At 40.3% G+C, this 12,896-nt stretch overlaps 1 protein-coding gene across 24 annotated transcripts in view; it reads right to left on the reverse strand.

Moving 5' to 3' along the window:
- The window catches only part of LOC146505231 (neurexin-1a), a 254,006-nt gene that overhangs the window by 149,029 nt on the left and 92,081 nt on the right, over window positions 1–12,896 (reverse strand). For all 24 annotated transcript variants that reach the window (XM_085181656.1, XM_085181652.1, XM_085181653.1 and 21 more), the window contains 2 exons: window positions 10,960–11,401; window positions 2,852–3,235 (listed from right to left, as the gene is read on the reverse strand). In XM_085181656.1, the coding sequence (XP_085037782.1) occupies window positions 2,852–3,235; window positions 10,960–11,401 (826 nt within the window). The remainder of the gene's footprint in view (window positions 1–2,851; window positions 3,236–10,959; window positions 11,402–12,896) is intronic.

Genomic DNA, 12,896 nt, shown 5'->3' on the forward strand with positions numbered 1-12,896 from the left:
TATATCTTTGGACCCAAGAACGCTCTCTGAATAAGTAATTATCTTCCTGAAGAGAAACGATCTGTATCCCTTGCCCACTCCACCTCCCTCATGTACTGTGCCCTAATTCCTGTCAACTCATTAGCTAAAACCGACGTGCACATGTGGAAAATCAAAGTAGCGCGGAGACAAGCCTCACTGACACGTTTATCAGATATGGAAATCGACTTATTTTCTTTTACACTACATATTATTTCTGCTTTTTTTTGCTCCCTTTTTTAAATCAAATATTAATTTCCTGCCTCAGAACTAACTAAAACACTGCATTCGCAACACGTGCCACATACCTTCAAGACGTTCGTGACTAAACAAGCCTCATTTCACAACAGTGTCATGTGCTTTTGTATCATTTTGTTTTTGTGCCATTCGCCAGATTTCCATCAGTATCATTAGCATCTCTAAAGTGCAGTTGGAGTTATAAATCAGCGTCATCCATTTATACTCATGCTTTTTTGTGTGTGTGTATATGTAGGTGGGAAGGCAGGGGGTGGGGGGTGGTTGGTTTGTGGACATAATAACTTACTCCCTCCCCACTCCAGTGGCAAGACTCACACCAGAAATTGCCTTCCCGAGTCAGACGATTTCTAGAAGACTGGGTCAATATTAAAAGAATAAAAGACAAAAACTAAAAGAAACACATATAGTTGCCTTTTCTTTCAAAATTAAGGTTTTTAAATGACTACTCCAAATTTTCTTATGACTACTTGACTAATTTCTGATACCTTATTCATTTTCCAGTCAGTGTTAATGTGTAAACAGTGTTCATAATTAAGTCGTTATGGACTGGAAGCATTTATCACAAAGCCAAAGCAAGAAAACTACAGGAACCAGGTCAGGAACCTTTGCCATGTAGCCTTTGAATGGTGGGGCTTGGAGGAAACATGTTGCTCCTGATACTTTTTATTTTTTACAAAAACTGGCAGACTTTGTGTCATTTCTATCGATGCTGCACTTCTTAAAAAACCATAGAAACGTTTATACTGCTTCTAGAAGCGTTGCATCACCGTAACATTTGGTGCATCTGCCCTAAGAAGTCTAACAAGTAGATGTTAGAGAGAAAACAACAGATAAGCACTGTCCACATACAAGTTATGGTTAAAAAAGACAAGGTGTGACTCTTCAGATAACTTTACATTTCACAATAGATCCGTTTAAAACACACACTAAACAGAGTTCCAACTATACAACATCCCTTTACTTTTGGTAATACTGTTTCATGAAGCAAGTGACTTCAGCACAGAGGACTAGCAAAAGCACGTGTGGAGCTGACACATGTAACTGTGTGGGACGTGGTGCATCGCAGCGGATTTTTTTCTTTTTTTTCAGATGAGAGAACCTGTTCCTGTTTCGGCGAAGATGCATCACACTGTGATAACAGTGTCACATGCTTGGGCACTTTTTTGACATTTGCCTTGATTATGCATATGTTAAATGCTTTCACGCATTTGCTACTATTGCACCATTGAGATTTCATGACTATGCATGCTGCTGCATTATAAATCCCTTAACACGCCAATATATAGTCTACTGCTTCAGGTTAGAATATGTGATGATTATATGTATATAGCTATGAATTCATTCAACCAATATGGAAATATCCTATGATTTCTTACTGAATTTAAATAACTAATGAATTAAATCAAAATCTACAGCTGTTAATAAAGTTAATATTGCAGTTCTCCTTAACAAAAGAACTATAAATTGGAAAAATGTATTTGCTTAGTCTCACTGTGTGGATAAAAGGAAAGTACATTGATCAAAAAGATCAGCAAATTAAAGCTGATCATGCAGAAATGTTTAATCTCACAATTCCTTAAAGATACACCTGAAATTCTCTCCATACATTTTATAGCACAGAAAAAAATTTCTTGTACTTCGTTGCTTTCAGCTAGCTGCAGAAATACAGCAAAATACTAAAACAGGAAGAAAAGAATCTGCTTTAGAGTACTAAGGGCAGTTCTGGAAGATTTTCTCAGGACTAAGTTCAAGCAATTATAGCTTTTTATCAGACAAATATGTGACTATTTGTTTTTTAGTATAATTTGCGACCCTATCAACTTGAAACACTAGTCAGAAAGTTCAGAACAAAAAGTGTTCTTTTAATTTCTAAGTGATCAGCTATAAATAAAAAAGACAAATTCCTGCAGAATCAGGGGTAAGTCAGACGTAGAGGCCTGAGGTTTCACGGTGTGGCACTCACTTCTCCTATTTCTCTTCTCTGGAGGACAGAAGGATAAGTATTCTGCACCAGGTCTGGTCATGAGCGAGTGGTTTGATGAGGCAAATGGTTAGCAGAAGACAGCCAATTTACAGGCAAGTGTGCATGGTGGACGTGACCAGCAGTGTCTCGGTGGTGCATCAGTCACCTGCCACTCAACATAGTCGAACATCAACCCTCCGTATCCTGACTCATTTTGCCTGCTTCTCTGTTGCTGTCGGTCTCCTCCCGCAATTTCTCTCCTGCCTTAAATTACCACCAACCTGCTGTTAGAGAGCTGGCGATGTTCAACCATAAGCCCGGATAACAAAAAGACCACCTGCAGGCTTTTGTGTGTTGACACTGTTCAATGTGAACTTGAAAGACAAAGAATACTACATCCATGGCGGATATAATTAAACCAATCTTTTCCCGCTTTTCTTTGATGTAAATTATATTCACACTTTTATGATCCCATCCCTACCTCAGAAGATAATGCATGGTGAGGTCGCTGTGCAGCATCATCAACATTTTACACTGGCAAAGATTACGCCTAAGAGAAAGAAATTATAAGCAGTCTAACAGCTGGGTAGACAAAATGAGACAAAGTTTTACCTCTTTCGCAGGAGCGACCCAAGTATCCAGTCCCAGAACAGTCACACACGTAGCGATTCCAGCCTTCTCTACAGATCCCATTGTTTTGGCAGGGGTTGCTCAAGCACTGTTTGGGAGGCTCTTTAGAGCAGGAGGGCTTGACCCCGGCAGCTTTCTGGATCTCAGCCAGCCGTCTGACATCTTTACTCTGTCCGTCAATAAATAAATCTCGAATGCAGCCTACGTAGCCATAGTTGAGCAGTGCAGTCCACACCTCGGTGGGGAACACCAACCCCCTTCTATTCTCCGGTAAACCCCCGAGGTACAGGTTGTCATCCAAGTCCAGGATCTCACTTTCTCCAGGGGCTGTGTAGGCAGTGCGGAGGGTGTTGATGGAGATGGTACCTAAAAATGAAGATACAGGAAGAATAAGTTATTGTTTTGCTACAGCTACTTTGAGGTAAGTAAACATTTAGCCTCCAAAAGGCACTGTGTGTCCTACAGGACCACAAAGATGCAAAGAAGACTCATTTGAAAATGTTTTGATGAAGAAATTAACCTAATTAGTGTTATCCATCTGGACAGGGTCAGGATTTTCTTCATTTAGAATGACTGATGAGAGATGATAAGACGCATTAATCACAGGGCAGCTAGTCTATTAGTAGTTTAATCTGGGATTCCTAAGAGTATCCTCTCCATTTTCCTTGGGTTTGCCATAATAAATCTCCTTTATCTATAAAGCAGTGGTCATAAAGAAACTAGTGAGGAAAAGAAAAATAGTTGCCCCCTCTATCATTTTAGCCACCCTTCCCAAAAAAACATCGTAACCATCTTTTTGATCTTGATTAACGGACTGGAGGCTCCGACCCCCCCGCCACCCTGTCTCTCCTTCTGTTTGCCTCTCAAACACATAAACCTGCAATGAGAGCATGTGTGTTTCCCAACATGATTTATCACTCTCATTCAGGTTTAATTCTCGATCTGGAGCACGGTAAACAACAGCGGACATGACTGGACTGTAAAGCTGTGGAAAAGGAAGGCCTTACTGTGGGACTCAGACCGGGTGATTAATTTGTATATGGATCTGTTACTCTCAGTGCAGGAACCATTGTGGACTTTAATTAATGGTGGCTGCCTCCACTGCCCGCATCCTCGTCCAGTAATCTATATACCGTGGCACTGAGGATCCACACAGGCCACTGCCCGGATGGATGCTTAAAAATAAAATTGCCATAGAGTCAAAATTTGCATTTTGAGTGGCAGATGCATGCCATGGCAGATATGAAGGAACTAATAGTTGATTGCCATGGGCTAAATGGCAAAGCTGTAATGCTTGTACTCTATGTGGGAGAGAAGTGTAGCTTTTAAGTTACTTTTCTAGTCAAAGTGTTTATGTTGGGGAAACAAGCCCTAAGCCATACTTGAATTTCAGCAGGGCTGCCTGGCACTTTTTAGAGACACATTAGATATTAAATGGGGCATTTCACATTTCATTACAGCTACCATTAGCATGCATGAATCTACATATCACAATTAATTATACATATAATAAATATCTGCATTTCTATTTTTTCTATCAAAGCCTTTTTTCTCAGAAGCATCTTTCCAAATAACAAAAAATGTTAAAAAAAAATCACTCCATATGCTAATAACACACTTGTTCATGTATGATCTTCATAGCCAAGGTGAGCCAGCCTTTTTGCAAAATTGCTTGAGAGAGACAGCTAAGGACCTAGTGCACAATGATTAACCGGGTCCCACTAACATGTTCCAGCTCTTTTCTCAGGGTCTTGGCCCCAGGCATCTGTTCCTGCACTTTCCTGCCGCCACCCACTGCCCCTGCTCTCTCCAGCCACAGCTGTTGAGACTTCCAAGCTTTACACACTTGGCATAGGCCACCCGTCATGCAGCCAGAACAGCTCCCTTCAGGTTATAGCTAATGAGCTCACTACATCAAACTCATTAGCGAGGAAACTTTTCTCTGAGTAGAGCAGGTGCCCAGCTGAAGAATGAACATCAGTGTGGTCAGCGTGAATGGCGAGAGAAGTATCCACACAAGCAAACCCTTTTTTTTTTTTTGTCAGATCCCACTGTGACAGGCATTTGCAAAATTACTTTCGTGAATGAAGTAGTGTGCAAAATTCTTGAGCCACCCTTCATTTCTTTATATTTTGCCATCTCCATGTTTCCTAAAGGATATACTAAGCTCTTCTTTGAGGTAAATCCATGACTCATTATGTTCCATTCTTTGCTTTTCTATCCAGGTATGCTTTTACTGCTTTGGCAATGTGTTTAAGATCGTTGATCATGTTGAAAAATGATCCTGTTGCCAATCAGATACTGTGCGGTGGATTAAAGTCTGATGGTACTTTTCTATCTTCCTCATTTAATCAATTTTGATCCCCAACACCACTGACTGAAAAGCCCCAAACCATGACAGAGCCTCCACCGTCTTTTACAGATGGGTGCAGACACTCACTGTTGGGCATCTCTCCTGATCTCATATGTACTGACAACAACTAAAAGTGTCAACTTTGGTGTAAACCTGTTGCCGCTGATTTTCAGTTCAATTCTTGTGTAATTTGGCAGCCTTTTCTTCCTGTTTCCCTTCCCTTCTTGAGAGCCACCCTTTCCTAATTTTTCCAGTGAACAGTAGATGAATCAAATGATGGTCCATGTGCAGTTCTCAGGTTCTGTGTCAGATCTGTATTTTTCCCATTTCTTATGTTTTCACATTGCTTTCAGATAATGTTTATCTGCTGTAGATAGTTTTTTTGTAAGCTTTCCTCTTTTGTCCTCCACTTTTTCAATTTCCTCAACTATTTTAAGGACACCCCGCACATGCCAAAATATGCCAGGTTTTTGGCAAATAGCTTTTTGGTGTTGGTGCCAAAATACTATTTTATACCTGTCACACTGTGTTATCTTTGGCATTTTTCAACTACAAATTCACTAAAGAAATAGGAACAAATGATACATTTTTGTAAGACGCTGCCAGTAACAAAATGCCTAAAGATACAATTTAAAATTTGGCACACACAACACCGGTCCATCCTTTGAGTTTAGTGTCTTTGTTTACGCTTTAATAAGATCGTAGGTCAGTGTAAAAGTGGCTCTGAAAAGAGGCTGGTACTTGAACTGGACTGAGAATGAGTGAAAAAGCAGGTAATGTCCAATGAAAAATTTGGAAAGAGTTTCAAAAAGTCTGACCATTTTTAAAAATTACAAGAAAGAATTGCTCTTTGAAAGTAAAATATAAAGTGATACTGTTAAAGTCATCATCGAGTTATTGGATGCTTTAAACCTCATGATATCTACACTTAAGTCTTATTACAGTCATAAAGAACGAAGAAAGAATATCTGTCTAAATTGATGCAGAAGAAGAAGAAGAAAGATATCTACATCTCCTGGGCATCATGTGAGAGTGATGTATTTACTTCTCAATCTCCTGTAAAGAATATGTGAAAGCAGAGTGGATCTATGTAATGTTGGACTACTACCCTAACAGCCGGGCATATACACACTGCAGGACTACTTATGTTTTGAACACTATTATTTTAATATCAGGGGGTGTGTCTTGTGAATGCTAACATTAAAGAGGAGGAGATACAGAACAAGATGAGAACATGGAGATAAAGAAGCCTGGAAAGAGGATGGGGGGGGGGGGGGGGTATATGATGACAGATAAGAAAGCAGTGGGAACACAGCGGTAAACAGTGTCCTGAAAAATGAGTACAGAAATTACAAGCGAGATGATCAAACTGATACAGAGGGCTAAAATGTGACTGAATGATGACGACAAAAATCAGCAGTCTAGCCAACTTAAAAGCGCTGACCACATTACTCTCTCTATCCCTCTCTGTGGGCTGACCTGTAAGTGGTACTCCATCATCAAACCTGAAGGCAGGGGTCCAAATGACAGCTCAGATCTCTCTCACACTTTTTGCAACAGCAGCCAGGCTCAACTTGGCATGATGTCCCCTAACCCCACTCACACATCCCCAAAACATGTCAGACAGGGGATTACTACAATCCAGTTAGGGCGATACGGCCAAATCTCTCCCTGTGATTGGATTCTCTGCAGAAAAAGAAGCTCGTGAGTGGGTTGTGAGGATAGGGAATATGTTATCTATAAGAGTGTGCGTGCCTGCTTCTGTTTGTTTGGTGTACGTGTGCATGTTTGTGTGTGAAGTAGCGCCGCGTGTGCCCTAGCAGGAAGTGTGGCTACAACACAGCAATGTCCGTGTAATGTCTCTGATGAGTGACCCACAGCACTTGCGGCCCAGAAGCCCTCACTTAAAAGCAGAGTGTCTCTTAGCGTCTCTAATGCATTGAGGGTTAGAAGATGCTGTCTGAGAGCCAGAGTCCATTTGCAGGCTTGCTTCCTGTAGAAAGAGCTGCCTAAACTAAATAGGGAAGGGATCATTATCCACCATTGTTACAGCTGCAGGAAGCGTTGCACACGGAGGACTGGGCTGCGGATAATTATGTCTGGTTGTTGTGTTGCACTTTTGTTATGAGTGATGTGCTTGGTGGTGTGTATTAATAAAACATCTGACACACAGATGAAAAGCCAAGAATACCATATGTTTGATGAGTCACGCTCTCGGGGGACTGGTGAATTCTTCTATGTTGTTTTTGAAAATTACCTTGAAGGACTCGTGTGTACGATTTAAAGGGTTCAATTAAGAGAACTAGATTGTAGGGTTAATAAAATTAATCATTTTCATCAGTGTTACATTAGCTCTAACAATAAACTGTGTGTTTTCTTAAGGTTAGGACATAGGTTCATGTGGTTTTGATACCTCACTCTAATTTAGGGAGCAAGCATATGTTTGATGGTACACTGAAAACATCAGACACCTAGTTAGTGTTTACAATGTGTCTGCTCACAGAACTGGGCTTTATTATGGCTTTTTCACTCATTTGTTAATTTTGTGTCATTCAGTTATGTTCTGTGCTTTGTGTTGTTACCAGTTGACAACGGTTATTTGTCACAGTTAGAAATGTTCAGTCTGGTATAATGGCTGGAACCATACTGCTATATCACAGTAAGACATGAACTGTGGATGAATGAAATGTACAGAATCCTCTGTGCTCTCATGAGCTGCATAAAATAATACCACGGGCCACCACTAGCAGCCTCAGTGACAGATTATGCTGCAACATTTTATGCGAGCAATCGTCTGACAACTCTGGGCTCAGAATGAGCCCATTACAAAGAAAGAGTGTCATCCATGGAGCCCAACATGTAGCGCTGCTCTGTTTCTATAGTAGCCCAGAGTGGGCTGAAGAGAGCAGTAACCAAGAGAGTTGTTCTGAAATATGCAACTTTGTGGCTAAATGCCAATAAAAAGAAGGAGTGTGATCACATCACACCTGTAGTGGCCTGCCTACACTGGCTTCCAGTCCATTTCAGGATCCAGTTTAAAATGTTATTACTTTCTTTTAAGAGGCTCAAAGGTTTGGCGCCACCATGCTTAACGGAACTTTTACAGGCCTACACTCCTACCAGAGCACTGAGGTCTACAAACTCACCGCTCTTGGATGTTACTCGCTCAAAAATAGAGGTGACAGAGCTTCTTTGGTGGCAGTTCCTGATCTATGGAACAACCTCCCTACCTACCTACTTATTCTTGCAGGCTTTCTGTTGTAGTTGAGGACGACGATTGTTTTATTTGATTATAGCTTTAATTAAGATTTATTGTGCACATTTATGTTTGATTCACAATTGTTAATACATATAGAGATTATAATATATACATTTCAGGAGTGGTATCCACACCATTACACACCATAGGCAGCAGTGCTTTGTACAGAACATAGAAACCTGGATGTAAGAAATAAATAAATAAATTGGAAAAAAGCTTCACAATTTGAAGCCACTGTGTGCACGTATCTAAAGCATCCTCTCCATGTTGTTATTCGTATCACAAGGGAAGTCGTCATATTGGCGAGACCTTTGTACATCCTCTCTACAGGCCAGTACGTAAGTGTTGATCCGCAGGACTTGAGAAAAGAAAGAAAAGTTATTCTGAAATGTCATTAGTGCACAGCTCAGCACAGCACTGTGCAGTAACTGTCTCAGTCCTGGGAGAGACCCCCTCCTGTTTCCATGGAAACTTAGGCAGGGTAGACAGAGAGAACAGTGAGTGGAGAGCTCGATGAGAGAGCTCGAGGTTCTGTGTGCCCGTGTTCGTGTGTACATGTGTGCACTGCATGGGGGAGGGTGATCAGAGGTTACTACACACATAATGAAAAAAAAATTAATTTAGCAAGACAATGTTGTTTATAGTGTGGCGCACCGCAACTAAATGTTTTGGATTTATGTCATCTGAGAAGGTACCCACAGCTTTCTTCTCCCAGTGAATTCAATAGAAAACACTCAGTAATGTTTATTACAGCGTATGCCTGTATTGTGTCACCTCAAACAGAGTATTGGAGCTAATTTTACAAACCTGTCAATGACTAATGGAGCTGAATGTGTGAAAGCTGTCACTATTTTAACATTGCATCTAGCTCAATTTGGAACTACAACCCAGACTTGCTTAGGGGGGTAATGAAACAGTTAATCTAATTTCCACCTCTTGAGCTGGAGTGGAAAACATGGTCAAGGGGTATATCTAATTTGCAGCATGACATTGCAAGGGCTTGGCTCTAAGCTCACACTAACAAATTGCTGCTTAGATAAGCAAATCAACAGGGACCAGTGCAGGGCGACCCGGGGCTTAGAGGACACATTGTGAGAGGGGACAAAGTTATTTTGTTGCAAATATGTGTCTGGAATCGTGACACGTAGCCACTATCTGAAGTTGGGTTATCACTATTCAATTGGATTTTATAATAAATATGTAAAAATAATTATAACAAGTGGAAGGGCAGGCAGTGTGTGGAGAAATATTCAAGTTTCAGTGGTGAACCAACTTTGGTACAATAATGAATAATTCAGTTTTTTAGAAAACAAGTCCATGACCCCATGAAAATAATTTTATTTCAGTAAAATCGTTTAAAGAGCTCCTTCTTAAAGTTTCTTCTGAATTCTGCGTTGTACCGTACACAGTGTGATCAAAGGGTTCTGGGAATTGGCCCATAAAAATCTGATCTCCCCTTCAAGGCAATTTTCTTATTCACCACCAAAGTATTTTGAGCATTGCTGCTATTTTTAGATCGCTCTGCAGGAGTCTCATTCTGTCCTGTTGTACCTGAAAGTCTTTGATGCACGTTATATCGGCACCAGTGTGTTGAAACAGTGATCCCTCAACTTGAACTTTCATTTTCAGAAAGTGGAAAGAACCGAACGTAGTAAGTAAATAGGTGGCTAACAAAGGTTGCGCTGATGATACCGAAATCTTCCTGTGATGTCAGTATGTCGGCACACAGTGACATGATGCCACAGTTCATGGTTGTAATGGGACTTCTACAAAGTGAAGAGGAAAATTTAAGCTAGGTAGTATGTATTTTTGATTTTTATGGGCCAGTGCTTCTTGATCGCACTTTATATGTTGAAGGCTAAACTAGTCAGTCATATTGAGGATTACTTCATCACCATACTTTTTGCACATTTCTGGTGCCAGGAGGACAACAACACACAAAATTATGTGTTTGATTGCTGGGCTACTGAACTGCATGTAATGTGGGTGTTTGTTTGTATGTGTATGAAAACACAAAGGAGTGTGGTGGCATGTCTCTGTATAATTTCGAGCCTTCTGAAGTATTGTATTTTGTTTTTATGGCACTATTATTTAAGAAATCTCGATCGGAGATGGTCACTGTCTGCGCTACGAAGGAAATAAACTGCTGAGAAATGCATCACTGCTACAGTACTTCAAGTCAGGACATGTGGAAGGTGTAAACTACTGCTGTGAAAACACTATTGTTAAGCCCACAGAACCTTTTCACCTACATGATAGGAAGTCAAGTAGTAATCACGCAACCTAATATATTTTGTTGATATAAAGTACATCAGTTCATTTTTTGCCATGTTGCATTTTTTTTTTTTTACATTTAAATGTATTGCACTATCATAGTAGCGACAGATGCAGCAACAGGTGCCTTTTATTGTTTATTATTGTTTCTTGCATGCTATTCGTCTAAATATTGTATGTTGCCAACGATTTTATAAACGTTACCTGATCTTCCATCTCGCTGGAAGTCAACATGGTACCACTCGCCGTCATTGACCTTCTTGTTGACTGCCTTGGTCTTTGTGGTTCCCGAGCCCATGTCCAGCAGCAAGTACAGATGGCCATCCAGCATCTCAATAGCAAAGAAGTCTACTTTAAGAGTTTGAGGACTCTTTGAATCCTTTGGTTGCTGCTTGAGTTTGCCATGGCTGAAAAGGAGAAGGCCGTTGGGCTCAGTGGTGCGGAAGTCAAAGGAGATGGAGCCTGTCTTTTTAGCATTCCACTTGTTGAGGATGATGTAAGACTCAGGTGTCTCAAAAGTGATGGGATCTAGAGTGGCCACGTTCTCACACTTGAAGGCCACAGTGCCGTGGATCTTCATCTTGGGATCACCCTGCTTGGCCAGCCTGGACAACTCAAGTCTCACGTCATTGTTTTTGTATACAACCTGAAATGGAACACAATAAAAAAAAGGTTTTAGTCATATTCTGCAAATCAAAGATCGGTTTCCAGAATATAAATATAATGGGGAATGTAAATATGCATAATTAAACACCATGATGTCCATGTGATGTTTCATCCCACGACACGGTGTAATAAGCAAGGATCGCATGCCTCAGCTATTGGTAATCTTTGTCACACTGCACCTATACGTATAGGCACCAAATGTCACAGACATCATCCCGCTTTCTCTGCACCCATTTGAAGCCTTCACAACAACTGAATAGTGGGTGAAGTGTAAATAGGTGAGAGATGCATTTTGGCTTTTAGCTCTACCGTCAAGAGACAACCTGAACATGACAAACAACTGTGACAATGGTTTGGAGAAAATGATTTTATCCAGCATTATCTCCCGGGAGTCGGTGTGACATGTGAGATGAAGAGTGAACTAGTGACTTGATTGCAAGTGTGGTGCAAAATGCTGATTTAAAGTCCCTGTTGGAGTATTTGATTAGAATAAGAGTGGTCAGATGATGGATATGCCTTTCTAAAGAAGAAATTAGTGCAGTGTTTTCTCATGCAAGCTCCAGCATCCATTATCCCGTACATACTGTTGGAAATTTGTAAATCAAAAAAACCCAAAACATTTATGTCAATTTTAGCTACTGTTCTCAGACACTATAAAACAGGAGGCTTAAATAAATCAAATGTATTAGTACTGTGACCTTTGAGATGATATAGAGCTAAGGTACAGAAGTGAAAGAGTAGCAGCCCATTAAATGTCATTAAAATAGCAAATTTACTGATGGATGAGCGTCATTATCATACATGATACAGCAACAGTACATTTTCTAATTTGCTCATTTTTATTTACTGTTGTTTGTCTAACTAGTAAACTCCATTTGTGTATGAAGCTCATCTTAATCGCCTGATTTATTCTCATTCACTAAAATGCAAGAAGAGGCGTATTAAATTCACTTAAGAAAGTGTCTCATGAATACTCAAAATATTGATTAAGGTCTACAGTTTGTGTAGAATATGTCTGTGTGGGTTCCACTGTAATTAGCGACAGTCCAAAAAAAAAATGAAGACAGCTCTAACCCCGTCATTATCCAATCCCCACAATGAAAGAGTATCTACTAAGCAGCTGTAAGCAGCAGCTAGGATCCCTATGTCTAGTTTCATCCAATTTCCAACTAATTAACATTTCCGTGAATGTCAACATTTTTGCATCAAAACATCAATGGAGCCGTTATATTTTTCACCAGACACACTTGACATACTCGTACAAAGCTAAGATTTAGAGGACAACAAAGACTTTAAACATAAAGATGTTAAAGTTTATCAGGAAGCGAGATAAAAGGGGAACTACTATTTAACAGCCACCTCTAGATGTCAAGCACACAGCTGATGATCTCTTTCACGCTGCTCTAATACTGCTAATTGGAGGATAATGTTAGCAAGTAATAGACAGCTCTCTTACTGCAACAGCACGCACATTT

Source organism: Neolamprologus multifasciatus, chromosome 13 (assembly GCF_963576455.1).
Source record: "Neolamprologus multifasciatus chromosome 13, fNeoMul1.2, whole genome shotgun sequence".
Classification (NCBI taxonomy): domain Eukaryota; kingdom Metazoa; phylum Chordata; class Actinopteri; order Cichliformes; family Cichlidae; genus Neolamprologus; species Neolamprologus multifasciatus.